Source organism: Mauremys reevesii, linkage group 8 (assembly GCF_016161935.1).
Source record: "Mauremys reevesii isolate NIE-2019 linkage group 8, ASM1616193v1, whole genome shotgun sequence".
NCBI lineage: Eukaryota > Metazoa > Chordata > Testudines > Geoemydidae > Mauremys > Mauremys reevesii.
This window is the reverse complement of record NC_052630.1, coordinates 90,093,035-90,118,854: the sequence shown is the minus strand read 5'-3', so window position 1 is coordinate 90,118,854 and position 25,820 is coordinate 90,093,035. Positions and strand designations below refer to the sequence as shown.

General features: G+C 39.0%; 1 protein-coding gene across 9 annotated transcripts in view; it reads left to right on the top strand.

Moving 5' to 3' along the window:
* The window catches only part of MIER1 (MIER1 transcriptional regulator), a 58,293-nt gene that overhangs the window by 17,534 nt on the left and 14,939 nt on the right, over positions 1-25,820 (top strand). For 3 of the 9 annotated variants that reach the window (XM_039484665.1, XM_039484663.1, XM_039484666.1), the window contains exons 2-6: positions 9,466-9,490; positions 11,431-11,469; positions 12,811-12,956; positions 16,276-16,446; positions 23,394-23,526. In XM_039484665.1, coding sequence (XP_039340599.1) covers positions 11,451-11,469; positions 12,811-12,956; positions 16,276-16,446; positions 23,394-23,526 — 469 coding nt within the window. In that variant the 5' untranslated portion in view covers positions 9,466-9,490; positions 11,431-11,450. Of the gene's footprint in view, positions 1-9,465; positions 9,491-11,430; positions 11,470-12,810; positions 12,957-13,907; positions 13,929-13,975; positions 15,342-16,275; positions 16,447-23,393; positions 23,527-25,820 lie in introns of those variants that run through there. The other 6 variants (XM_039484667.1, XM_039484664.1, XM_039484668.1 and 3 more) reach the window with 4 other exon arrangements.

The window sequence follows — 25,820 nt, the reverse complement described above, 5'->3', positions numbered from 1 at the left end:
AACCAAGATATACTTGTCACAGATCCTAGCAAGTGTCTCTTCATGGACACCAACTAGGTCTGCTGTGAGGGGAATCCAAGCCTCTGCTGCTGAATTCCTGGGTGTCTTAAGCTACTGGAGCCTCCGCAGCACTGTTCACTCCGTTGGCCTCCCTGGCACGTTTCCTGGGCACTGACTCATCAGCCCACATGCCCTAGGTCTCCAGGACCAGTGCTGACCCTCAAGATACCAGTTATTTGCACACACCTTGTCCCAGAACTCCATCCTAAAGGTGTGGTGCTTCTGGTTTACAGTTTAGCTGTCTCAGAAGCACAAAGCAGATAATACACACTCACATGCTTTGCACAGTCTAACACACTTATGCTCTCTTGATCATGTAAAGCACAGATGAGCACAGGTCATATAAAACAATAAATTCTAAATGCATGTTCCTGTCGTAGTTTCCTTATCACGTTAGGATATTCTTTTGACTGGAGTCTGAGTCCTTTTTGTTGTCCAGAGTCCATGAGGCTATCTCTGTTCAGGAAAGTAGGCTGAGTCCCTCTGCCCCATGTCTCCACAGCATGGGGAGGAGGTGACCAGCCCTCTGTGGAGAGAAAAGTGGTTCAGGACTATTTAGAAAAGCTGGATGAGCACAAGTTCATGGGGTTGGATGCACTGCATCCAAGGGTGATAAAGGAGTTGGCGGATGTGATTGCAGAGCCATTGGCCATTATCTTTGAAAACTCATGGCGATCCGGGGAGGTCCCGGATGACTGGAAAAGGGCTAATGTAGTGCCCATCTCTAAAAAAGGAAAGGAGGAGGATCTGGGGAACTACAGGCCAGTCAGCCTCACCTCAGTCCCTGGAAAAATCATGGAGCAGGTCCTCAAGGAATCAATTCTGAAGCTCTTAGAGGAGAGGAAAGTGATCAGGAACAGTCAGTGTGGATTCACCAAGGGCAAGTCATGCCTGACTAACCTAATTGCCTTCTATGAGGAGATAACTGGGTTTGTGGATGAGGGGAAAGCAGTGGATGTGTTATTCCTTGACTTTAGCAAAGCTTTTGATACCGTCTCCCACAGTATTCTTGCCGGCAAGTTAAAGTAGTATGGGGTGGATGAATGGACTATAAGGTTGTCAGGCTCAACAGGTAGTGATCAATGGCTCTATGTCTAGTTGGCAGCCGGTATCAAGCGGAGTGCCCCAAGGGTCGGTCCTCGGGCCGGTTTTGTTCAATATCTTCATTAATGATCTGGATGATGGTGTGGACTGCTCTCTCAGCAAGTTTGCAGATGACACTAAACTGGGAGGAGTGGTAGATACACTGGAGGGTAGGGATAGCATACAGAGGGACCTAGACAAATTAGAGGATTGGGCCAAAAGAAATCTGAGGTTCAACAAGGACAAGTGCAGAGTCCTGCACTTCGGACGGAAGAATCCCATGCACTGGGACCGAATGGCTAGGCAGCAGTTCTGCAGAAAAGGACCTAAGGGTTACAGTGGATGAGAAGCTGGATATGAGTTGACAGTGTGCCCTTGTTGCCAAGAATGCTAACGGAATTTGGGGCTGTTTAAGTAGGGACATTGCCAGCAGATCGAGGGACGTGATCATTCCCCTCTATTCGACGTTGATGAAGCCTCATCTGGAATACTGTGTCCAGTTTTGGACTCCACACTACAAGAAGGATGTGGAAAAATTGGAGAGTCCAGTGGAGGGCAACAAAAATGATTAGGGGGTTGGAGCACATGACTTATGAGGAGAGGCTGAGGGAACTGGGATTGTTTAGTCTGCAGAAGAGAAGAATGAGGGGGGATTTGATAGCTGCTTTCAACTACCTGAAAGGGGGTTCCAAAGAGGATGGATCTAGACTGTTCTCGTTGGTAGCAGATGACAGAACAAGGAGTAATGGTCTCAAGTTGCAATGGGGGAGGTTTAGGTTGATATTAGGAAAAACTTTTTCACTAGTAGGGTGGTAAAGCACTGGAATGCTAGGAGGTGGTGGAATCTCCTTTCTTAGAGGTTTTTAAGGTCAGGCTTGACAAAGCTCTGGCTGGGATGATTTAGTTGGGGATTGGTCCTGCTTTGAGCAGGGGGTTGGACTAGATGACCTCCTGAGGTCCCTTCCAACCCTGATATTCTATGATTCTGTGAGGTTGCTACATGCTGGGTGATCTTGCTCTCTTCTGTACCACGTCACTTCTTCCTATTTGGCTTGCTGTTAATCCCCACCTTCTTTCTCTGCCTTCTCCCCTCCCCCAACTTCCTTTATTCTGTCTTTTGGTTAACTTTCTACTGCTCCTTCCTTCAGATGAGTCAGCTAAACTGGTTTTGTAAGGATGCACCAGATGTTTGCATCTGAATAGAGTAGTTTAGTCCTAAGCACCCTCCATTGTATCTGTCTGCTATATACCTGCTACAGTGGAGTCGCATCATAGGCACATTTAACTTATGTGTTTTTAACTATACGCGCTTGGCAAAACAAAACAAAAAAGAGAAAAATAACAGTTTAAATACTGTACCTGTAGTGCATGCCATTCGCCCATCATTCCACTCAATGAGCGTTATTTTTGCCTTGTGCACTGACTTCGGAACCTAACCCTCACGTAAGATGTGACTCCCCCCTGTACTACATTTTTCCCATAGTTGGATGTTGACTACGTTAGCTCTGATAGTACCATATGTATTTTCTTCACAAATAGTCATCAGAATAGGCTAGTTCTTAATAAATAGCTTGAAACAGTCAATTACTGGATTCCTTCATGGATCTTGGGGGAGAATTAGTTTAGCGTCTTCATCTCTCTTCAGTGAAGCTGAAACAAATAACTTGTTGGGGAAGTATTTTGTAAATTCAGCAACATTTTCCCTGTGTTCCTGTAGTTGTACTTTAGTCTTTGGGTAAAAGATGCCTCAAATGAGCACTGCACCCATTTGTCAAATTTCAGGTTCCCATCATTATCTTTGCTATATTTGCAACATTGACTGTGACAAAGCTGCACACTTGACACTTGAATTTTTTTTCACAGTTTGTTATAGCTTTTACTGCTGTTACTTTTAAGTATTCTGCTGTATGGGCATTTCCTGATGCATTGTTTGTTTCTGTGAGACAGACAACCCCTTCATCTGTTGTCACACAAGCACATATTACTGGATCATTGTGTATATACCTCCACCCATGAAGACTATCATAGTAAGACATGGTAGGCAGTCCATAAAAATGGTGCAAATATAAGTTTACTAATCAGTTGGTCCAGATTGTTCAGACGTGCACATCATCTTCAGCCATTGCCTTCTGATGAGTATTTTTCGTAATGTTTCATTCTGACAGCGAGGCTTTCCATCTGTTTGTTGCACTATTTATGGTTGTTGCATGTTCCTTATTTTACACAGAGGTACAGGAATTTCTTGAAAATATTCTTAGGTAGGGTCGTTTTTACGATAGCAGCCAGTTTTCCTGCAGTTCCCAGGTGTTGAAATCAACACTCTAGAGTAGGGGAAGGCAACCTTCGGCACACAAGCTGATTTACAGTGGCACTCACACTGCCCGGGTCCTGGCCATAGGTCCAGGAGGCTCTGCATTTTAATTTAATTTTTAAATGAAGCTTCTTAAACATTTTTAAAACCTTATTTACTTTACATACAACAATAGTTTAGTTATATATTATAGACTTATAGAAAAAGACCTTCTAAAAATGTTAACATGTATTACTGGCACACGAAACCTTAAATTAGAGTGAATAAATGAAAACTTGGCACACCACTTCTGAAAGGTTGCCAACCCCTGTTGTATACACATACACAGTATAAGTTTTAAACAATTTAATACTGTACACAGTAATGATGATTGTGAAGCTTGATTGAGGTGGTGAAGTCAGAGGGTGGGATATTTCCCAGGGAATGCCTTGCTGCTAAATGATGAACTAACACTCAGCTGAACCCTCAAGGGTTAACACGTTGTTAATGTAGCCTCACACTCTACAAGGCAGCACGAATGTAGGGAGGAGACACAATAGACGCATGGCAGTGGTTTCAAATATTCCCTGAGGAAATTGAACATGATGATGAACCCACGCTATCCCACTGGAGCGCACCACTCCCTCCACTTTCCAAAGTGCTGGGTAGTGTGAGAGACACACACACACCGTCTGTGTGTGTGTGTGTGTGTGTGTGTGTGTGTGTGTGTGAGAGAGAGAGAGAGAGATGTGCATTGCCCCTTTAAGTACGCTGACCCCACTCTAAGTACACTGCCTTTTAAAGTATATCAGCAAGTTGAGACAGCAGCTGCTGCCAGTAAGCTCCCTCCATCCTGAGCCCTGTCATGTCCCCCTCCCCCCCACCCTGCGGAAATCGGCTACAGGAGTGGGGGGAGGATGAACACCCTGACATCAGCACCCCTCTTCCCCTCCCCCCCGAAAACCTCCTGCATAGCAAGCAGGAAGTGCCCGGAAGCAGCTCCAAGGCAGAGGGCAGGAGCAGCCCACATCAGTGGGGGGAGAGACACTTGAACTGCCCAGCACTTGATAGCCTGCTGCGCGGCTGCCGCACAGGGAATTTAGGGGAGCTAATAGGGGGCTGCCGGCCCACCCAGGTTCCAAGACCCCACCAACTAGCTCCAACAGGCTGCTCTTCCAGCAAGCAGTGGACAAAGCAGACAGCTGCCAAACGATGTTATAAGGGAGCATTGCACACCTTTAAATGAGCATGTTCTCTAATAGATTAGTGACATAACAAAACAACGTTAACTGGGACGATGTTAAGTGAGGAGTTACTGTACTGTATTGGCTGCAAACTTTGCCACATCACTGTTTACCCCTTTTTCTAGATCATTTATAAATATGTTGAATAGTACTGGTCCCAATACAGATACTTGGGAGACCCCACTATTAGCCATTTTCCATTCTGAAAATTGAACATTTATTCCTACCCTTTGTTTCCTATCTTTTAACTAGTTATTGATTCATGAGAGGACCCTTCCCTCTTATCCCATGACTGTTTACTTTGGTTAAGAGCGTTTGGTGAGGGACCTTGTCAAAGTCTTTCTGAAAGTTGAAGTACACTATACCAACAGGATCACCCTTATCAACATGCTTGTTGACTCCCCTCAAAGAATTCTGGTAGATTGGTGAGGCATGATTTCCCTTTTTAAAAGCCCTGCTTACTCTTCCCCAACATGTTGTGTTCACCTATGTTGGTGACAGTTTTGTTTTTTATTATAGTTTCAACCATTTTGCTTAGTGCTTAAGCGAGCTTAAGTTAGGCTTACTCGCTTGTAATAGCTAGGATTGCCTCTGGAGCCTTTTTTTAAAAGTCGGCATTACATTAGCTACCTTACAGTCATCTGGTACAGTGTCTAATTTAAGTGATAGGTTACATATCTCAGTTAGTAGTTCTGCAATTTCACATCTGAGTTTCTTCAGAACATCATCTGGTCCAGGTGACTTATTACTGTTTAATTTATCAATCTGTTCCAAAACCTCCTTTACCAACACCTCAAACTGAGACAGTTCCTCAGATCCGTCACCTGAAAGAGAAAGGAGCTGAGGGTGATTCCCACACCTGAGCCAATGCAGTGAAGACAACTGCAAAGAATTCACTTAGCTTCTCTGCAATAGCTGTGTTCTTTGAGTGCTCCTTTAGCACCCCAGGTGTCCAGTAGTCCCACTGACTGTTTGGCAGGCTTCCTGCTTCTGCTGTACTTAATTTTTTGCTGTTAGTTTGTGTGTATTTTGCTAGTTACACTTCACATTTTTTTTTTTTGGCCTGCCTAATTATATTTTTATACTTGAAATATTTCACATACAGATGGCAATTAAATTAGTAATCTACTAATATCCAAATTAAGCAATAGATTGCCACTGATTCTCCATAGTGCACTGTTTGGGCACATGGAACACAGTGTTCTCCCATCACTTTCAGCAAGGACTTAACAGTACTGAAAGAGGTTTCCTGTTGACTACATTACTTTTACAAAATTCAGTGCACAATATTGCTTTTTATGTTTCCCTACTTTAAATTTGCAAAACTGAGCAATACACAATTGGTCCATCAATTATTGTGAATTAATGAGGCCCTTGTGTACCTGCTGCAGTATGCCCACATATTAAGAAATTCAAACTCTGCTTATTTTAGCTTGATCAACAATGCTTGAAGAAATGAGTAGACAGAATTAAATTTTAGTTTATGCAAAGTAAACATGAGGGAGGGGGGAAGGAAACTACTGAGTAAGAAAATTCCAAATAAAAGCCTTATTTTCAAGGATAAATTTTATAGAATAGCTACAAAAGAGAGCCTGTGGTATAAATCTGAAATGGGCATATGTAGTGGTGAGTGGGAACTCTGGCTAATGCAGGTAGCAGCAACGTTTAATTTATAATAAACAGCTCAGCTTAATTGATGCTACCTAGGGTGTTCTCAGAAGCAAAGAAACTAGCCAGTTTCTTACATTCTGTGGTGTTGCTTAAGAGTGTTGTGAACTGCAAGAGAAGAATGTTTCACTGCTTGAAGGTAAAAGAGGGGATGGATAAAAAGAAAAGTCCAGCTACCAATAATCAACGTATGTTCTCCAAAAACAGTCTCTGCAGATCTACACTACAGCATGCCATGCTTCACAAGCCATGGAACCAAAGCAATAAGCCATGAGAGAACATGCACTGACTACAGATCAAACCTCTCCAAACTATGACGTTCCACAGCATCTACCCATCTTTAGCTGCTTTCCATTTCAGCAAAATATCTGTGTGCTGAAGACAAAAAATAAGGGCATTTCTGACAGGGGATCAAAGGGATATTTAGTCTGGGCATTTAATACAAGGTTTAGGTCCCAAGAAGGATTTCTCTTTATTGGCAAAGGGTTGAGAAGCAAGGCAGCTTTGTGAAATATTATGCCTGAGTGAGATGAAATTCTACCTCAGCATCCTAGAAATAGCAAGCAGACAACAGCTATTGCATGGATTTTTAGAGTTTGAACTTTTAGGCCCATATTAAGATCTTGCTGCAAAAAACTCAAATGTTGTTTTGCCCTTGCCTTGACTAGATCCACAACTTTGCATGGTGTCAAATGTGTAGACCAGGGGTCGGCAACCTTCAGAAGTGGTGTGCCGAGTCTTCATTTATTCACTCTAATTTAAGGTTTTGCATGCCAGTAATACATTTTAACGTTTAGAAGGTCTTTTTCTATAAATCTATAATATATAACTAAACTGTTGTTATATGTAAAGTAAATAATGTTTAAGAAGCTTCACTTAAAATTAAATTAAAACGCAGAGCCCCCAGAGCAGTGGCTAGGACCCGGGCAGTGTAAGTGCCACTGAAAATAAGCTTGCGTGCCGCCTTCGGCACACGTGCCATAGGTTGCCTACCCCTGGTATATAATATGTCTTTTGTCTGGCAAAAAAAAATTCCCTGGAACCTAGCCCCCCCACCATTTACATTAATTCTTATGGGGAAATTGGATTTGCTTAAGATCGTTTCGCTTAAAGTAGCATTTTTCAGGACATAACTACAACGTTAAGCGAGGAGTTACTGTATTACTGTATTACTCAAGATAAGTCCAAAGCAGTCTGCAAAGAGTTACAAAGGGATCTCACAAAACGTGTTGATGAGTGCAAAGTAATGCACGTTGAAAAACATAATCCCAATTATACATACAAAATGATGGGGTCTAAATTAGCTGTTACCATTCAAGAAAGACGTCTTTGAAAAAAGAGCAAAAATAATTAGCATATGGAACTGCTTCCATATGAGAAGAGATTAAAAAGACTGGGACGGTCAATATAGAAAAGCAACCCTATGGGGGGACATGACAGAAGTTTATAAAATCATGAATGTTGTGAAGAAAGTGAATAGGAAAGTGTTATTTACCCCATTATACACCAAAAGAACTAGGGGGTTACCCACTGAAATTAATGGGCAGCAGGTTTAAAACAAAGTAGTACACCTCTACTCCAATATAATGCAACCCTATATAACATGAATTCAGATATAATGCGGTAAAGCAGTGCTCGGGGGTGGAGGGCTGTGCACTCCAGTGGATCAAAGCAAGTTCGATATAATGCGGTTTCAACTATAACAATGGTAAGATTTTTTTTTTGGCTCCCGAGGACAGGAACTAGATAAGTTAATGGAGGATAGGTCCTTTAGTGGCTACTAGACAAAAGGGTCAGGGATGCAACCCCATGCTCTGGGTGTCTCTAAACCTCTAATTGCGAGAAGCTGGAATTGGGCAGTGAGGTTGAATCACTCTGTAATTGCCATGTTTTATTCATTCTCTAAAACATCTGGCACAGGCTTCTGTCAGAAGACAGGATATGGGCTAGATGGACCATTAGTCTGACCCAGGATGACTGTTCTTAGGTGACTAAAATAAACTGTAATAGCTCCATTGAAATAAATATTTGTACGTTCACTATCTTTTTTGGTATGTATATGTTAATATAGTGAATCCTGCTGGCCACGATAGCCCCCTTACACGCACCTCCAAATCTTTTTGACCATTAAAGTAGGATGCAGCTTAAGAGAAGGGCAAAAATATTCAGGTAACTTTTGTGCACATCTGTAGCTCTAACACAAAACATTGTCAAGTAAACTAACATTTTTAGCTAGTCCTTTTAAAATATTAGTATTTCACATTTGGAAAAATTGCTAATCTGAAAGCAGCTTTCTTTCCAAGTTGCATTAGAAGGTTTATTTCAATGCAATTTACGTTACGGTAGCGGGTGTCCTGGAAATGCCTTATGCAGGTCATGGGCTGCTAAAGTGAGTCAGTATGGAGGAGATTTAACCTATATAGAGCACTAGAACCAATGGAGGACCTCTATAATAAAAGGTCTTTGCTGAAGTACAGACTTTTTTATATTCCAGAATTCTAAAATATTGTTTGCAGTATAATGTCAATACAATTCCCTGTTTTGCTGACAAACTAGCATTACACTAGTGCTTGGGCAGGACCAGATGGCTTTTAAGAAAACTTTCAAACTTCTCCCAGTTTTGGGTCACAGATTGATATCTAATAGTTTCTCTTTCCTAAGCTTTCCAGGGACTTCCTATTGCAGTTTCTTTTCCCCTTTTTTCTTTCTTTTTTCGGGGGGTGGAGGGGCGGGCGAGTTTTTAGTATTTTATCTAAATATAAATGGGGCTTTTTTTGTGATGTACTACTTATGATTTGGGAGATGGGGGCTATTTACCTTGGTTTCAGAATTGCTGTATTTTATACTCTCAGGAACTCAGTCACTGCTTCACAAAATGGGGAATTCTTCCCATTAGGTTAAATATAGCAAGGCTGGAAGTATAAAGAAGGAAATGAATCTTGTTTGTCATTTTAAACCCACTTAGAATGTCTAAGGTGTTTCTGATATATTGGTGAAAACGTGACTGTCAATTCACTGCTTTTTTATAATCGTTTATATTAAATCAGCTATTGAATTCACCTTCTATGTTTGTTTGTACAGACTTAATAAGGAAAAACTAACTTTTTTTTTCCTTTGTAGCCTTCTCTTCAGTCTTCAAGCCCAGGTAAAAATTTTAATGTAATATTATGTTTGAGAGGGAGGGGAACACTTCAGTAAAATGCTAGTCATTACCTTCTATTTTTTTTTTTAATATTATTGCTATTGGAATTAAGTGCAAAGTTGAAATTAGAGGCATTGAATATTCCCAGTTACTACAAGTTTCTCACTGTTGTATGGTTCTAATTTTTAATTAGGTTTGTTAATTGAATAGTTAAATCACTTTTAAATTAATCTTAAAAATAACATATACCTTTGAAAGTGTCTTTCCTATGCATCTTATGTTGTCTTATGTAAACCATTAGACAGTGAATATGACAGCTTCCGATTTGATTTTTAATCATGGTTACATTCTGGTGTACTTTATTTGTAGTGATTGTAATTAGTCCTAGTTATTAGATATATTTTATATTTGTCATTTAAAAGACACAAATAGGAATATGTATACTAACTGTATTTTTCATTTGCATACATCACAAAACCACCACACAATTTAACATAATTGGCAGCCTTTGATTAGTAGATGACCAGTACTGAAAGTGCAGAAATTGATGTGGGTCAAGATTAAGATCAATTTACAGAGCATTGTAGTTTGCATAGCTGCTACTCATGGCTGAGGGGTGAAAACATAGTCTAGTACTTGACTAGTGACAGTTATACTTGTCCCATGTTTTCCATGCATGAAATTCACTCACACTAACAGGAAAAACAAAAGCTTTTTTTCACTGATCCTGCAGTACACTCTGTGGAGCTATAGGAGCATATCTATAGGAGCATATTTGCTTCTATGGATTACTGAAAAACAGGAATTTCCATCATATCTTTTAAAAACTGGTTGGTGTCTGATGTTCTGATATGATTAACTCATTTCTGCTGGGCTTTTTAATGTGCAGTGTTGTAATAAATACTGAGTGCTTGCTTTTTCACACCTTGCTACTACAGTAACCAGAGTTAATTTTATAACGCTTTGTCCAAGATGATTGCCCTTGTCAGGATTAACATCCTAGTAGTTTAAATGCAAGTCTTCCAACATTATCAGCTTCACTTTTGTTGGACTGCCTTGTCTTGAATAGTTATACCACTTAAGTATGCTTTAGTAATAAAAGCAGTACAAACCCCTAGTGTAGATTCAGTTATATCAGTATAAGGCCTTTTATACTTCTGTAACTATATCCACGCTAGGGGCTGTACCAGTATAGCTGTTTCAGCAAAAAATCACACCTACGTATACTGGTGTTCCGTGAGAAACTGGAGTTTCTTTTAGAATTAGTGTCTGTGGATATTTTTGTTACTTTAGGTACTGAATATGCTGCTTTTGGTTATGAAATTATCTGTTAATCAAATAGATGTTTTTCTGCAAATTATGGTGAGAGTTTTTCAAATGAAAGCCAGACTCTGCTCTGGTGCAAGTCCTACAAAAGATCAGGTTTTGGCATTGGAAGCTACTGCATCAACAAAAGCAATCAAATTTTTAAGATTTTACAGAGCATCGTTGTTCAGTAGTGTTCTTTCATGTAGTGAAAATACCAAACAAAATTCAGTATATCATGTAATTGTATAGCAGCATACATGACTACCTTGAAGTGTTAGGTACTATAAAAAGTTGGAAATGTTTATTAAAATAAGTGAATTTTTTCCATTCCTTTAACATTTAAATTCATGTTTTAAACAGTTGTTTTTTTTCTTGGAAATCTCTTAATTGTCTTTCTGTGATGGACATTGTCACCTGCAGTGACTTCATAACCTGAAGACATTTACTAAGCTTCCCATTGCAAAGTAGATGCTAAATTTCACTGTTAATATCCCTGGACTACAACATATTTGAAAACTTAAATATTGCTAAAACTCATTTAATGATGATAGTTGATGCATTTATATTTTAAAATGGATTTATAAACATTAATCCTCATAACACCATTGTGAGCTACGTATTATCACTTTTTACAGATTTGGAAACTGAAACACAGATGAAGTTACTTGCCCAAGGCAAGTAGTTAGAAGTGCTGGGATTATAAATCAATAGTTTGCGGGTTTCAGCATTGTGCTCAGTCTGTTAGCAGTCTGCCTTTCATTTATTTTTTCACTCATTACTGCTAATAGTTACTTTATCTAGACTTTTTTTTACAAAGAATCATGCAAAAGGGGGGAAAAACAAAAATTAGGTAGAAATTGCCTGAATGCCTAGTGTGCAAAGTCTTAAAACTTCCTTCTAATCTATAATTATGAATAACAATACTACATTCATGCCCTTTCAGTTTTAAGAGTGGTACCTTCCAAGAAGCCAAGAAAATTCCCTTCATGTACATCATGGTCAATATTTCTAGTAATTTACCCAGTGTAGAACTCCTGGTGCAGGCTGTTGAATATCTGAGCCTTTGAAGACACCAACCCCTAAATTATCAGTTGTATAGCGATTAAGCTGAGGGTTGCGTGTAGCAGCAGTTGGTGTGCAGCTGTGCAGTACTTTGAAAACTGAAGTCAAACCCTCACCTCTGATTCTTTCTATAGCTTTTGACGATCTAAACAGAGTATGAACCTCTCCTTTGAATAAATAGGACAGTTGAATTCTTTAAAACTTCAGACTTTGCAAACATCTTCAGTTTCAATGTCTAGATTTTATTTTAGTTTTTAGTTTGGTTATTGTTGAAATATTTATTAATGCCAAGTAGAGCTGTTGATTAATCAGTTAACTCACGCAATTAACTCAAAAATTAATCGCAATTTTAAAAAATTAATTGCGATTAATCACAGTTTTAATTGCACTGTTAAATAATAGAATACCAATTGAAATTTAATAAATATTTGTGGATGTTTTTCTACATTTCCAAATATATTGATTTCAATTACAACACAGAATACCAAGTGTACAGTGCTCACTTTATATATTTTTTATAAATACACCTCTACCCTGATATAATGCTGTCCTCGGGAGCCAAAAAATCTTACTGCGTTATAGGTGAAACTGCGTTATATTGAACTTGCTTTGATCTGCCGGAGCACGCCGCCCTCCTTCCTCGCCGGAGCGCTGCTTTACCACATTATGTCCAAATTTGTGTTTTATCGGGTCGCATTATATCAGGGTAGAGGTGTATTTGCACTGTAAAAATGATAAAATAAATAGTATTTTTCAATTCACCTCATGCAAGTACTGTAGTGCAATTGAAAATGTAGAAAAATCAAAAAATTAAATAAATGGTATTCTATTATTGTTTAACAGTGTGATTAATCATGATTAATTTTTGTAATCGCTTGACATCCCTAATACCAAGCTAACTCCTTAAACCCATGATGTGATTGATCAAATTCTTTTCAAATTTTTTATACTAGGAGGTTCAGCAACATCTGATGACCATGAATTTGACCCATCAGCTGATATGCTGGTTCATGATTTTGATGATGAACGGACATTAGAAGAGGAGGAAATGATGGAAGGAGAAACAAACTTCAGTTCTGAAATAGAGGATCTTACAAGGGTAAATGGCACTTATCGGTTATAAAAGAAAAATACCATTTTATGCAAGATGGTTGCATTTTGTTGGATTTTGATCACAAATACATTGGCAAACAAATAAATCCAAAGAATGGTGACCTGTTGAGGTACTTTGCAATTAAAAAATCTGTAGCAAAGAAGCTGATATATATATATATATATATAATAGACTGCAATGCTTGTTGAGGTATAGTTTTTTTGTTTATACCTATTGGTGTAGATGTCATATTTTAGACCTATCGTAAATGAAGTGCTCTAGGTAAATATTTGTTTTACATAAATTGATTATTCCCTGTTCATTTGATAGTACGTTAGTTTCAGTAAATAAACTCCTTCATCCCATAACTTTTTTTTTAAATTTTACATTTTAAATTCTTTGTACAAACATTCATTCTCATTCCACTCTTGTGATGAAGTAAGTAATATTCGCCCCATTCTGTAGGTGGGGAAACTGAGACAAGGATTAAGCAATTTGCCCAAGACCACATAATGAATTGTCAGCAGAGCTGAGATTAGAACGCCAGTTAATGATGACTATGCATACATCTTAAAATGTGTACTGAAAATAATTGCGGTCTAAGATTTATTTTTATCTTAGGCTCTTGCTGTCATTTAAATACTACTTTAAGTGGGCTCTTAGGGGATATGAACTTGGCAGAATTTTGACTTCAGTTGCAACTGGTTATTCAGTCAGGAACAATACTTCATGGTTTAAGGACGTGCATAATGAATTCTAAACTAGTTTAAATGTAGTCTGTGATTTCATTGGTTGAAAGGCTTTGAGCACATGTAACTATCTTCACATTTATATCTAAAGTACAATTTTCTTCAACTATAGTAAATCACCACCTGTTCAACTTTAAAAAGCTGTTTAGCCTGTTTAATCTTTAGTAACAATAACGAATTGTCACTTACATTTGTAATTGCAGGTTTGATATTAAAGATGAAAATGAAGTTAAGTAAATCAGTTTATTACAAATTTCGAGACACTTAGTCTAGAAAGGGTGAATTCTGGGAAATAGGATTCCTCAAGTATGTAGAGAGCTTTCAATACAATTGCTTTCCTTCCTTATGTTTTATATAACTTTTTAAAGGATCAACTTGGTGGTATAATTGTGTACTACCTTGTGATGCCATGGCAGTGCTCAAAGGTCAGGACCAGAGTTTGTTCCTTGGCAGGAGTTGGAAACTATGGTGGGTTTCCATGTTTTGGCTCTCTGCTGAGCAAGACAGTGCTCTGTTTAGATCTAAAGAGAGCCATGTGCTATCCCTCTGTAGAGGAAGGGTGTTATAAATTGGCCCTGTATTCCACTGTACAGTTATCAGCCTGTTGTGAATGGATCCTTCTTGGACCCAAGCCAACTAGGTCTGGGCAGAATTTAGTCACTGGTTCTAGCTCTGGAACACTCTTCCCAGGCTCAGATCTCTTGTCTGACACCCTTCCTTGAGATGTGGAATGCCACCATCCAGCTCCTGTATATCCCGAAACCAGTGTCAGACCTCCCAGGTCACATGTTCCATGAGTTCCACTTAGGTTGTGGGCCCTCCGGGCTTACTAGTTTAACCCCTTCAGAGACAATGTAGTAGGAAAGAAAAAAACACAAGTTTAGCAAAGGAATTGCTGAACCATAGTGACTTTACTTTTAAAGCATTCAAGAGTTATAGATCCTTAAAAATAACACAGTCCAGAGACATACCATCCCCTAGTCTGAGCTGACTCCTATTTGAGTCCATGGTTTGTCAGCATCTCAGGCTGGGCAGTCTCTCTTGAAGTTGACATGTGGTGGTGATTGGCCCCTATGGAGAGTATACTCTCCATGGTCTTAAATAGGGCCTCAGACTCTGTGCCATGTGCTCACAATAAGAAGCTCCAGATCTAACAGTTGTGTTTCTTTTCTCCCTCCCAGGGTATGTCTACACTACGGGATTATTCTGATTTTACATAAACCGGTTTTGTAAAACAGATTGTATAAAGTCGAGTGCACACGGCCACACTAAGCACCTTTTGTAGGCCCCTGTGTAGGGAAAAAAAACCACATTGTTTCATGGGGCTGGGCCAGTAGCTGAGAAATGAAGTGATGGCCCTAGATTACAGTCTTGATGGATATCAGTTATAGTCCCTTCAAGGTGCCATACATCTTTCCTGGGCAGGGAAGCTCTCGGGGATACAGTAACTGTCCTGGGGAAAGTTCAGACTTGTGCAGTTACAGTGCTTATATTTCTACAAATAGGATAACAGAGAGATCATAATTTGATACCAACTGACCCCCACCTTGTCACAAACAGTTGCTAGAACCCAAAGCTTTTTGGAGTGTAATGGGGTACGGCAAGCTGAGAGAATCCACCTAAGTAAAGAGAGACAAGGTGGGTGAGGTAATAGCTTTCACTGGACTACTGTTGGTGAGAGAGACAAGCTTTCAAGCGATACAGAGTTCTTCAAAAGAAGAATATGTAAAAAAATTTGCCACCTTACTCAACTGATCTGCTGCTTGTGTCCTGTCTACTGGCTTCATGATAAAATACATTTTTACTTTTTTTGCTTTTGGGAGCACTACAGTGCTAAGGGATTGTCAGCTGGATTCCTTGCTTCTTTGTGTATCGACACAACTGTTGATGATTTAAAAAAAAAATTAGGAGCCATATGTAGTCATCTTTCAGAATAGAACCTCTTTATATTTAAAAGACCTAAAAATGGACAAATACACCTACCTCGATATAACGCTGTCCTTGGGAGCCAAAAAAATCTTACTGTGTTATAGGTGAAACCGTGTTATATTGAACTTGCTTTGATCCACCGAGTGCGCAGCCCCTTCCCCCCCTCGCTCCCCCGGGAGCACTGCTTTACCACATTATATCCAAATTTGAGTTATATCGGGTTGTGTTATATCGAGGTGGCGGTGTATTTTAAAGGGTTACTTTTAACTGTGCACATTTGTAGACAATTTTTAGTAGTTTTATTTTGAAAAGTAGTGCAACACTGTGCTCAGTAGTATTTACTTCTTGCCCGTGATGAAGAGCTGAGTGGTATCTGTGTGAACAGTGACCTGCTAGTCAGTATTGTGCATGGGAATATGTATGCAAAATCAGGTTTAAATTCCTATACTGCTAGTAATTTTCCCCAGATTTGTAAGCTTTCCAGTTTTTTCCCAATGACCACATTTTCATGTTAGCTCAGATAGCCTTAACACATGCATTCCTCAAATATTTACCCATGCTAGGTTATGTGTAAAATGTGGAGAAGGTCTGTGTAATGTGAAATGTCTTTGTGGAAGTCAAAACTTTGCTTGGTGGATGTTATTCAGGAAGGTGAAATGCCAATTAATGAACTACTTAGCCTTTATGGCTATGATGGTACAGTCCCACTCCCAGAAGATGAAGATGACGAAGATGAGGAGGAAGAGGAGGAAGAGGAAGCAGAAGATGATGAAGATGTTGATAATGATGACAACAGTGGGTGTAGTGGAGAAAACAAAGTAAGTGACTGTATTAATTGGAAAAAAATTCCCATTTAGTTGTCTAGTACTATGTCCTGAAATTCTGAACTAGTTTGCATGCTCCTTCTAGTTTAGTCACTAATAGCTCATAAAAGCCGTTCATGGAGATACAAGATGCCAAACCACAGCAGAACATAAATACAGCCACCCTGGGTCAGACCAGTGGTCCATCTACGCCAGTATCCTGTCTTCTGACAGTGGCCAATGCCAGGTGCTTCAGAAGGAATGCAGATCATAGAATATTATTAGAGTTGGAAGGGACCTCAGGTGGTCATCTAGTCCAACCCTCTGCTCAAAGCAGGACCAGTCTCCACACAGATTTTTGCCCTAGATCCCTAAATGGCCCCCTCAAGGATTGAACGCATAACCCTGGGTTTAGCAGGCCAATGCTCAAACCACTGAGCTATCTCTCAAGCAATCATTGAGTCAATCCATCCTCTATCATCCACTCCCAGCTTCTGGCAGGCAGAGGCTAGGGGCACCCAGAGCATGGAGTTGCATCCCTGACCATCTTGGCTAATAGCCATTGATGGACCTATCCTCCATGAACTTATCTAGTTCTTTTCTGAACTCCATTATAGTTTTGGCCTTCACAACATCCCTTGACAATGAGTTTCACAGGTTGACTGTGCATTGTGAGAAGTAGTACTTCCTTTTGTGTGTTTTAAGCCTACTGCCTATGAATTTAATTGGGTGATCCCTAGTTCTTGTATTATGTGAATGAGTAAATAACACTTTCTTCATACTAGTCACAATTTTATAGATCTTTATTATATCCCCTCTAGTCATCTCTTTTCCAAGTTGAAAAGCCCCAGTCGTTTTTATCTTTTCTCCTACTGAAGCTGTTCCATGCTCTTAATCATTTTTGTTGCCCTTCTCTGTACCTGTTTCAATTCTAATATATCTTTTTTGAGATGAGGTGACCAGAACTGCATATAGTATTCAGAGTATGAGCATAGCATGGATTTATATAGTGGCATTTTGATATTTTCTGTTTTATTATCTGTTCTTTTCCTAATGGTTCCTAATGTTAGCTTTTTTGACAGCCGCTGCACATTGAGCGGATGTTTTCAGAGAGCTATCCACAATGAGTCCAAGATCGTTGAGTGGTGACAGCTAATTTTTAGACTCCATGATTTTGTATGTATAGTTCAGATTGTTTTCCAATTTGCATTATTTTCATTTATCAACATTTTGAATTTATCTGACATTTTGTTGCCCAGTCACTCAGTTTTGTGAGATCCCTTTGTAACTCTTCACAGTCTGTTTTCAGCTTAACTATCTTGAGTAATTTTGTATTGTCTGGAAATTTTGCCACCTCACTGTTTACCCCTTTTTCTAGATCATTTAAGAAAATGTTGAAAATCATTGGTCCCAGGACAGATCCGAGAGATCCCTATATACTCTTCTCTCTCTGAAAAAATTGATTTTTTATTTACTTTTTTTTTCTTTTCTCTCTTCTTTCTCTTTGATGAGAGAGAGGATCTTCTCACTTCACTTAACTTTTTACTTTGCTTTTGGTTTTGCATTTGGTGAGGCTTCAATGGCTTTCTGAAAGTCCAAGTACATATCTCCCTTATCCACATGTCTATTAGTTGAGCAATCTTAGTAGATTGGTGAGGCATGATTTCCCTTTAAATGAATCTCACCAACAAATCATGTTCAATCTCTAGTTCTCTGTATTCTAATGTTATGTTTTTATTTTTTTAACAATTTGCCTGGTATTGAAGTTAGGCTTACCAGCCTGAAATTGCCAAGATTGCCTCAGGAGCCTTTTTTTTAAAAACAGGTGCTGCATTAACTATCTCCAGTCATCTGGTAGAGAAGCTGAAACAGAAGTAGTTTGCACTATGTTGGGAGACAAATCTATTATGATTACTGCACTCTTAAACACTGCAGAATTGATTTCAAAAGGTCTCCAAATAGAAGTGTAGAAGAAGCAACAAATGGTACAGCCAATGGATCTGTGTGTAAGAGGTCCACATGGCCCAAACCTGAGTTGGTTTTATCAGAGGGCTGAATTAGGTGTTATTCCCCTCATCCCTCTTGCTTTATATCCAGTTATAGTTGGTTAAGGATCAACTACTAATGAGCTTTGGCCCTTTTACACATGTTGAACCATAACTGTTGTCTGCCAAGGTTCTTGCCGCTTCATCTAATACCTAGTCCCTGTCAGATCCAGCATAAACTCGTCTAGATGGACCAGCGGTCTGACCCAGTCTAGCAATTTCTATTCTCCTATGAAAGGCACCTTTACTTGAACTTTGCTCACTTGTTCAGGAGTGAGCTCTAAACATCTACTGAATCCCATAAAGACTTGGTGTATTTCGTCTTTATAGCATCAATTCTGGATGCTATAGAGACAAATTATAAATTGCATATATTGTAGAGTTATATACAACAAGATCATAGTCTGCTTTAAACAGGGGCGACTCTAGGGATTTTGCCGCCCCAAGCACAGCAGGCAGGCTGCCTTCGGCAGCTTGCCTGCGGAGGGTCCGCTGGTCCCGCAGCTTCGGTGGACCTCACACTTGGCATGCTGGGGCCTGGAGCCGCCCCTGGCTTTAAAGCATAGTGTCTGACTCTTCTGAAAACAATGTATTTTATATACTTGAGCCTATCACTATGGATGTGATAATTCAGTAATTATTTTATTGATGAGGGGTGGTACTGAAATAGTCATCCCATGATGGTTTCAGATTGCCTGAACTTTTTAAATTATCCGTTTTAAATGACTTTTGACTGACATTAAAGACTGACAGTGATTGTTCCTGTATAATAAATAGTTAAAAATAAATATAATTGCTCAAATATTTTGTGAGAATATACCATTATAATCATGGCCTCTTTAAAATGCAGTCCTATGAATTCTTAAGATAAACAAGCATCTTTTATTTTAGAAGGCATTTTTCTGCTTGCAGTTCTCCATACCCTGCCTTTAACTATAGTTGTAATTATTCTGGTTTTGATTTGTTCTGTAGTGTCATGACATAATTATAACTTGGCCATTGTTGGTAGCCTTTTAAAGCATATAATCTTACAGTATTACAGTTGTAATATAAAATCTTTTGTATGGTTAATACTGAAAGGATCAAGGGATGTTAGGAAGCTTAGTATGCATTGGAAAAGGAAATATTGTCCTTAATATGAATAATGTACTGTTTATTATAGTACTCACAACTGAGGTCTATCTTACCCATTTTACAGATATGGAAACTAAGACGTAGATTAAGTGACTCACAAGGTTGCACGATAGGTGTACGGGGTAGTGAAATATAAATTATGGCCACGATCACCTGTGCCTTTGAGGTTATTTAGCCTTGTTGCTGTTTTGAAAAAGAAACCAACTTGGTATGATTTATGGATTCTATTAAGATCATGTGAAAGCAAATATAATTTAAATCAACATATCACTGGCTAAATTAATACAATTTTCCTAAACAAACAGGATGGAACAATACAATGATTAAGGCTACAGTTGAGGTTGAATTGATTAATCAAGATATTAACAAAATGAAATGAGATCTACAGTTGATCAGATCAACACAATCAGTCATATCAGGAGGTCAATGAAATACATGATGAATCTTTGGTCTCCTGTTGATTGCTTTGGTCTAATTTCAGCTCTTGGATTTAGTATGTGGATGAGGTGTTGGTGTCCTGTGATACACAACAGGTCAAACTAGTCGATCTGGTGGTCCCTTCTGGCCATCAACTCTGACTCTAACCTTACACATACTAACCCCATACAGTCGAGGAGGCATAGTTTTTCTCAGCTTTTGAACTATGGCTACGTCTACACTACCGCGCGTGATGGGCGTGGTAGCGATTTTTTTTTTATCGATATATATCATCATCTGGCTCTATATACGATATCCACGATCCCTCGACGCTTCTATCCTCGACTCCTCCGGCGGTGGCGGCGTGGCGTCGGTGAGAGGAGAGCGGGGATCGATCCCGCGCGTCGTGACGGGAGGGTAAGTTGTATAATAATATCTACTTCTTCAGCTCGTTATTCAGTGGCTGACGTTATTATATCGATCTTTTTTTCCCCATAGCCTATGATTACACTCCTTCAAAGTATCGTTAATTGAATGATGTACTCTATTTGCTCCCCCTTCTGGCTAACTTATCTACTTTAATACAGTGGTGATCAGCAACTCATGATTCCCCTAGCGGGTAGAGTAATTTAATGCTGATACCTTTAAGAATGAAGGGTTACACTCTGATCTGTCACCTGCTTAGAATTTGAGTTGGTATCTAATTGTATTCTTTTTAATATAGATTTACATAGTGCTACTGCTTAAACATCTACATGTTCACATATATTCACAAGTTAGAAAGGTTAGCGCCCGTACCACAGCAAGAAATTAGTTCTTGCACAAATTGTCAGTTCTCTAATTAAAAGGTTGCCTTTACTTTTGTCCAGACCTAAGGACATGCTAAGGACACAGCTGTTTTTGAGATCCTGTAATGTAAATCCCATGTAAGATAAAGCAAATAAAAGTTTATACACACCAGGACCGGCTCTAGGCACCAGCAAACCAAGCCCATACTTGGGGTAGCACAATTTCAGGGGCGGCATTCTGGCATTTGCAGTGTGGTGTGTGTGTTTTTGCTTGGGGCGGCAAAATATCTTGAGCAGGTCCTGATACACGCTAGGACACACTACAGTAGGCCGCTTGCCTTACTTGGGTGTTTGGATGAGCAAAGAATAGTGCTCTTTAACACAAACTCTTACATGTTCGGTCTCTGCTCAACATATGAGTGAAATCCTAGCAGCAATTTTTAGTTAAAAGATTAAATTATGTTGTAAAATTCTAACTATACTTCTAAAAATAGGGCTATAGCAAAAATGGCCAAAACATGGCATTTGCTTGCTTCTTAAGGAGCATCAGTGCCTTACGTCAACCTCAATTTTTTGTTAAAACCTATCAAAGTTCTGACCATTTGTAAGTTTCATGCTGAATAGAGCCACAACTCCGCAAGCTCGTGTGTGTGACTGGACCTTCTGTCCACTTGTCAATATTCCGTTGACACTTCCATGCCTTGTATCAATGGGGCTCTTGCCCACATGTATCAGTTTACAGGTTTGGAGCCTTTGGATGAAATGCATTGAGTACATGAGCAGCTCTTTAAAGCATGAAAGTTTGTTCTTGTGATTTAAAAGCTCCCCGGTAAAAATTGCAAAGTCTGTGCACATTGAATAACTCTGAGAGAAGAAATTTTTAAGGTACAGATATTGTACTTAAGGAAACAAACAAAGCCGTAGAAAACAAAGAGGGGGAGAGGTGTACCTAATGCAACGTAGAGGGTGGAAATTTAAAAGAAATGACAGTAAATTACAAAATAAAAAGTTCCTATGGAACCATTGATTTGGCTGTATTGCATTTGGACTCTTTTTGATTTCCTGTTTATTTATTAAACTTGCAGCTAATATTCTGCTTTATCACTAAAAGCATACAGGATGTGCATAATGTGTCTGAGATGTTGCAACAAATAAGTTTGAGCAAGTTGCATTAGTGATCTTCACCAAATGCATAAATCAATCCACTAACTCATTTTTTTAACCCTTCTCATGTAACTTTCTTTAATTCTAATATCTCCCACTATGATGGTTTCATTTCTGTACAGCATCTGTTCTTTTAATATTTGATCTTTTTACCATTTTTTACTTAACTCAGTGATGTTAGAATTGGAGCATGCTGGTATGTTTTTCTTGAGAGGTGAAATCTAATTATTGAAGGTTTGTATGACACCTCACACCTTGAAGAGTAACTTTCTTTTTGGCTACATATGCATTACAAGGTAGGGGTGTGATTCCCAGCTCACATACACATACTTAGCGCAAGTATAAATAGCAGCATATCTGCAGTAGCATGGGCAACAGCACATCTTAGCTGTGCCAAGTACGTGCCCACATGAGGTTCAAGCAGGTTTATACTTGGCATGCTGAGCTGTGCTGCTGTGGCTGTGGCACTATTTTTTACTCATGCCAGCTCTCTGTATGTGTATGCGAGCTGGGAATCTCATCCCTAGCTTGTAATGTAGCTGTAGCCTTCCATGTGATTAGAAATGATTATCCAGTGTTTCCTAATCCTGATAGTAAAAGAACATCCAAAATTCTGGGGGAATGATTTTAAAGATAGGGGTATATTTTAAGAGCAATAGAGCTGTAAAGAACTCTATGCCTTTATAATTTCAATTTTTTTAGCTTATTGCATATAACTTACTCCATCAAACATAAAAAAAACCTCACTACTTAAAGGTGAAGGCAATTTGTACCATTCAGTGTTTATCTGTAGGTTCACTGACACACTTTGAGTGCCCAGTATGAGAATGTTGTGAAAAGCTAGTGTTTCACATGAATAAGATTGTGAAATTGACCTATCCTTTGGTTCAAAGATCCACAAGTTGCATATCCTTACAAACAGCTTAACAAAAAGTTAGGTCTGTACACCCAGAATTGCTCCTAGCGAAACATAGAAATACTCAGTAATGGAAATCCAACATATCCCCATCCCTGCTCAAAGCCTGTTTAGGTATAGGATACTTCACATAAGTGTGACAGTACTTATTGTTGCTCATGGTATAAAACTTTAACCCTAAATTTCCATGCTGGAAAAACTAGATACAGTGATTAATTCTGGTTAGCTCATCTAAGACTTAATGTTAAACCTGACCTGCTTAAAATATTTTGTCAGAATCTATATCAATGCTGTGTAATGCATCTAAACAATCTTTGTGGCTGTCCACAGCCAGTACCTGTCATTTGCAACACTACAACCTATACTTTATTATGTGTCCAACAGCCTCTTTTGTTTGAAATTTCTGGAAATATAAATAAAATGTTATCAAAAAAGAGAGATGATTATTTCTAATGCAGAAGGTGTAAATGGTCTCCTGTTTGCTTTATTGTATTTAAGGAGGAGACCATAAAGGATTCATCAGGTCAGGAGGATGAGACACAATCCTCCAATGATGACCCAGCACCATCTGTTGCTTCTCAAGATCCACAGGAGATAATTCACCCACGTCGATGTAAATATTTTGATGCAAGTATGTGCTGTTTAGTACTATGCACCATCATCTAAATTGTCATAACTTTATTAAGATCTGGAATTAATGAAATATTGAGTTACTAAAAAATATCTAAGTCTTACAGCTTATAAGTGTTCATCAGATTTCTTTTCTTCTCTCACTGCTGTTCTTTATTATCAATTCACTTAGACATAGGTTTTTTTTTGTTGTCCACTCTCCTTAGCATATGATAAAGCCTCTCTTTTTTTTTACAAGTCATGGACTTTGTATATTTGTTTTATTAAAGGAAAAGTGTAGAATTAAATCTGGTGCACAATTTAAAAAGAAAAGCAAAACCTAAGGCCAATGGAAATGCTTTCAATAACTTCTTAACATTTCAGTGGAAATGTAGTCCCCAGTCCTGCAAATAGGTCCACCTGGGCATGCCTCTACACCTCTGCAGAGCTCCCTTACCATCCCCTTGGAGCCCCAGTGACTTCAGTGGTCTTCCCATGTGGACCAGCTTGAAGGATCAGTGTGAATATTCCCTGCTGTGTTTGTAACCTTGCATTGCTGTATTGCTCAACTGTAGCATTTCCCCAGCTGTAGTCTGTGGAGCACTGCTGATGGTCCAAGAAGAGTTGGCTGGCTGCAGGGTGCTGGCTCACCTCCTTATTTTCAATAGCTAATTCACCCTAAAAAGACCATAACATAGTTTGTTTTCTTATATAAATATTCCAAGTAAGCAATTGCTGTAGTTGCTACATGCAGACTAAATTATAAATGGGAGAGGTGCTGGTCCACAAGACAGTATCCGTTAAGTTGTGGTCTACTCCATGAAAAACTTTGAGACCCGTGTGTTAGTGAGTGAGAACTAGAAAATGAAATTGACAAGAAACAAAAGTAAAACAGCTTATTTTTTTGTCTAATCTCAGTAATGGAAAAATGAATAAAAATAATCAAACTAAAATAGATTTAAAAAATTATTTCAGGTTTTAATAAACTGCGGTGGGGATAGCAATACAGAGAAGGAAATTTGCTTTTAAAATATTTATCTTGCCAATGTCATTTTCAATGCTGCCATTTCCCTGCTCCATACTTCCACTCTTCGTTCATGTGTCTGTTTCTCAGCTGTGCTTAAAATTCACTCTTGCAGCCACTTAGAACTGCTGATCTAATGTTATGTAACCCTCCCTTTAGCCCTCACTGCTGTTGTAATATCACTTATCTGGGTCTCAAACCTGCATTCTCCTAATGAGTAGCATCTGGTATTACCAGCCAAGTCATTTGGACAAGCAAATATTTCACTGTGTGGAGTAGCCGTTTATACCAGAGAAAGGTAAAATGTATCATTCCTGGTATTTGGAGTTTACAACAAACATTATCACCTTATAGTTAAAGGTTGCTTATAGCTCCATATACCCAGTGCTTTAAAATAAAGGAAATTAACATTTAAAATTCTTCACATCTGCATCACTAGTTATGTCATTAGAAATGTCATTTTCAAGTTTATTATTTGGATTGCGGTAGCACCTAGGAGCCCGTCAGGAACCAGGACTTGTGCTAGGCACACAATAAACACAGCAGAAAAAGGCAGCCCTTGTCCCAAAGAGCTTACAATCTGAGTAACATTCTGCTTTTAATGTTTATCTAACACAGATGTCCTAGGTTAGCTTTTGGTTCCTCTGCCAATGTTTAACAGAGCGCTGATTTGCGTTTAATAAAAGGGTCTGTCTTTCTACTACCTGATCCTCACGTGCTGACATTACTGTGGCAACTTTCAACACCATGCAAATGATAGTTCATAATACAGACTGTTATCTAACATTCCTTAGAGACACACATCCCCTAAATGTTAAATTCACTATAGCAAATGCAAGTACCGAATGTCACAGGTATTAAGGAATATGCTTTCTCAGTGCTGTGAAGTCCAGCAATTTTAAATGTCATTGCCTAACAGCTGGATTTGGAGTGACCCACATGTTGTGCTCTAGTGTACAAACAGTTCAACAGAGGCTGGCAGTGGTGCCAGTGTTGCTGTAAGGATGAGAAAAGACAGTGATGGATGCAGGATCTGAAATGAAATGAGGGTGACTAGCCTAGAAGCCTGCCAGTTATGTTGATAGTAAGGAGAACCTGGTGTTCAGTGTAATCATTGAAGACACTGGCATGCCTGCAGAAAACTGTACCTGATCAATTGGAATGTTGTCTGCCTATACAGGTAGAGTTGGATGAAGGGGAATTAAGTCTTATGGTGAGGCCCAAAAATGGATAGACTGTTTACTTACTTGCATCTTAAAAACGTACAACCTTCTTCCTGTTTGCTGTTTTTC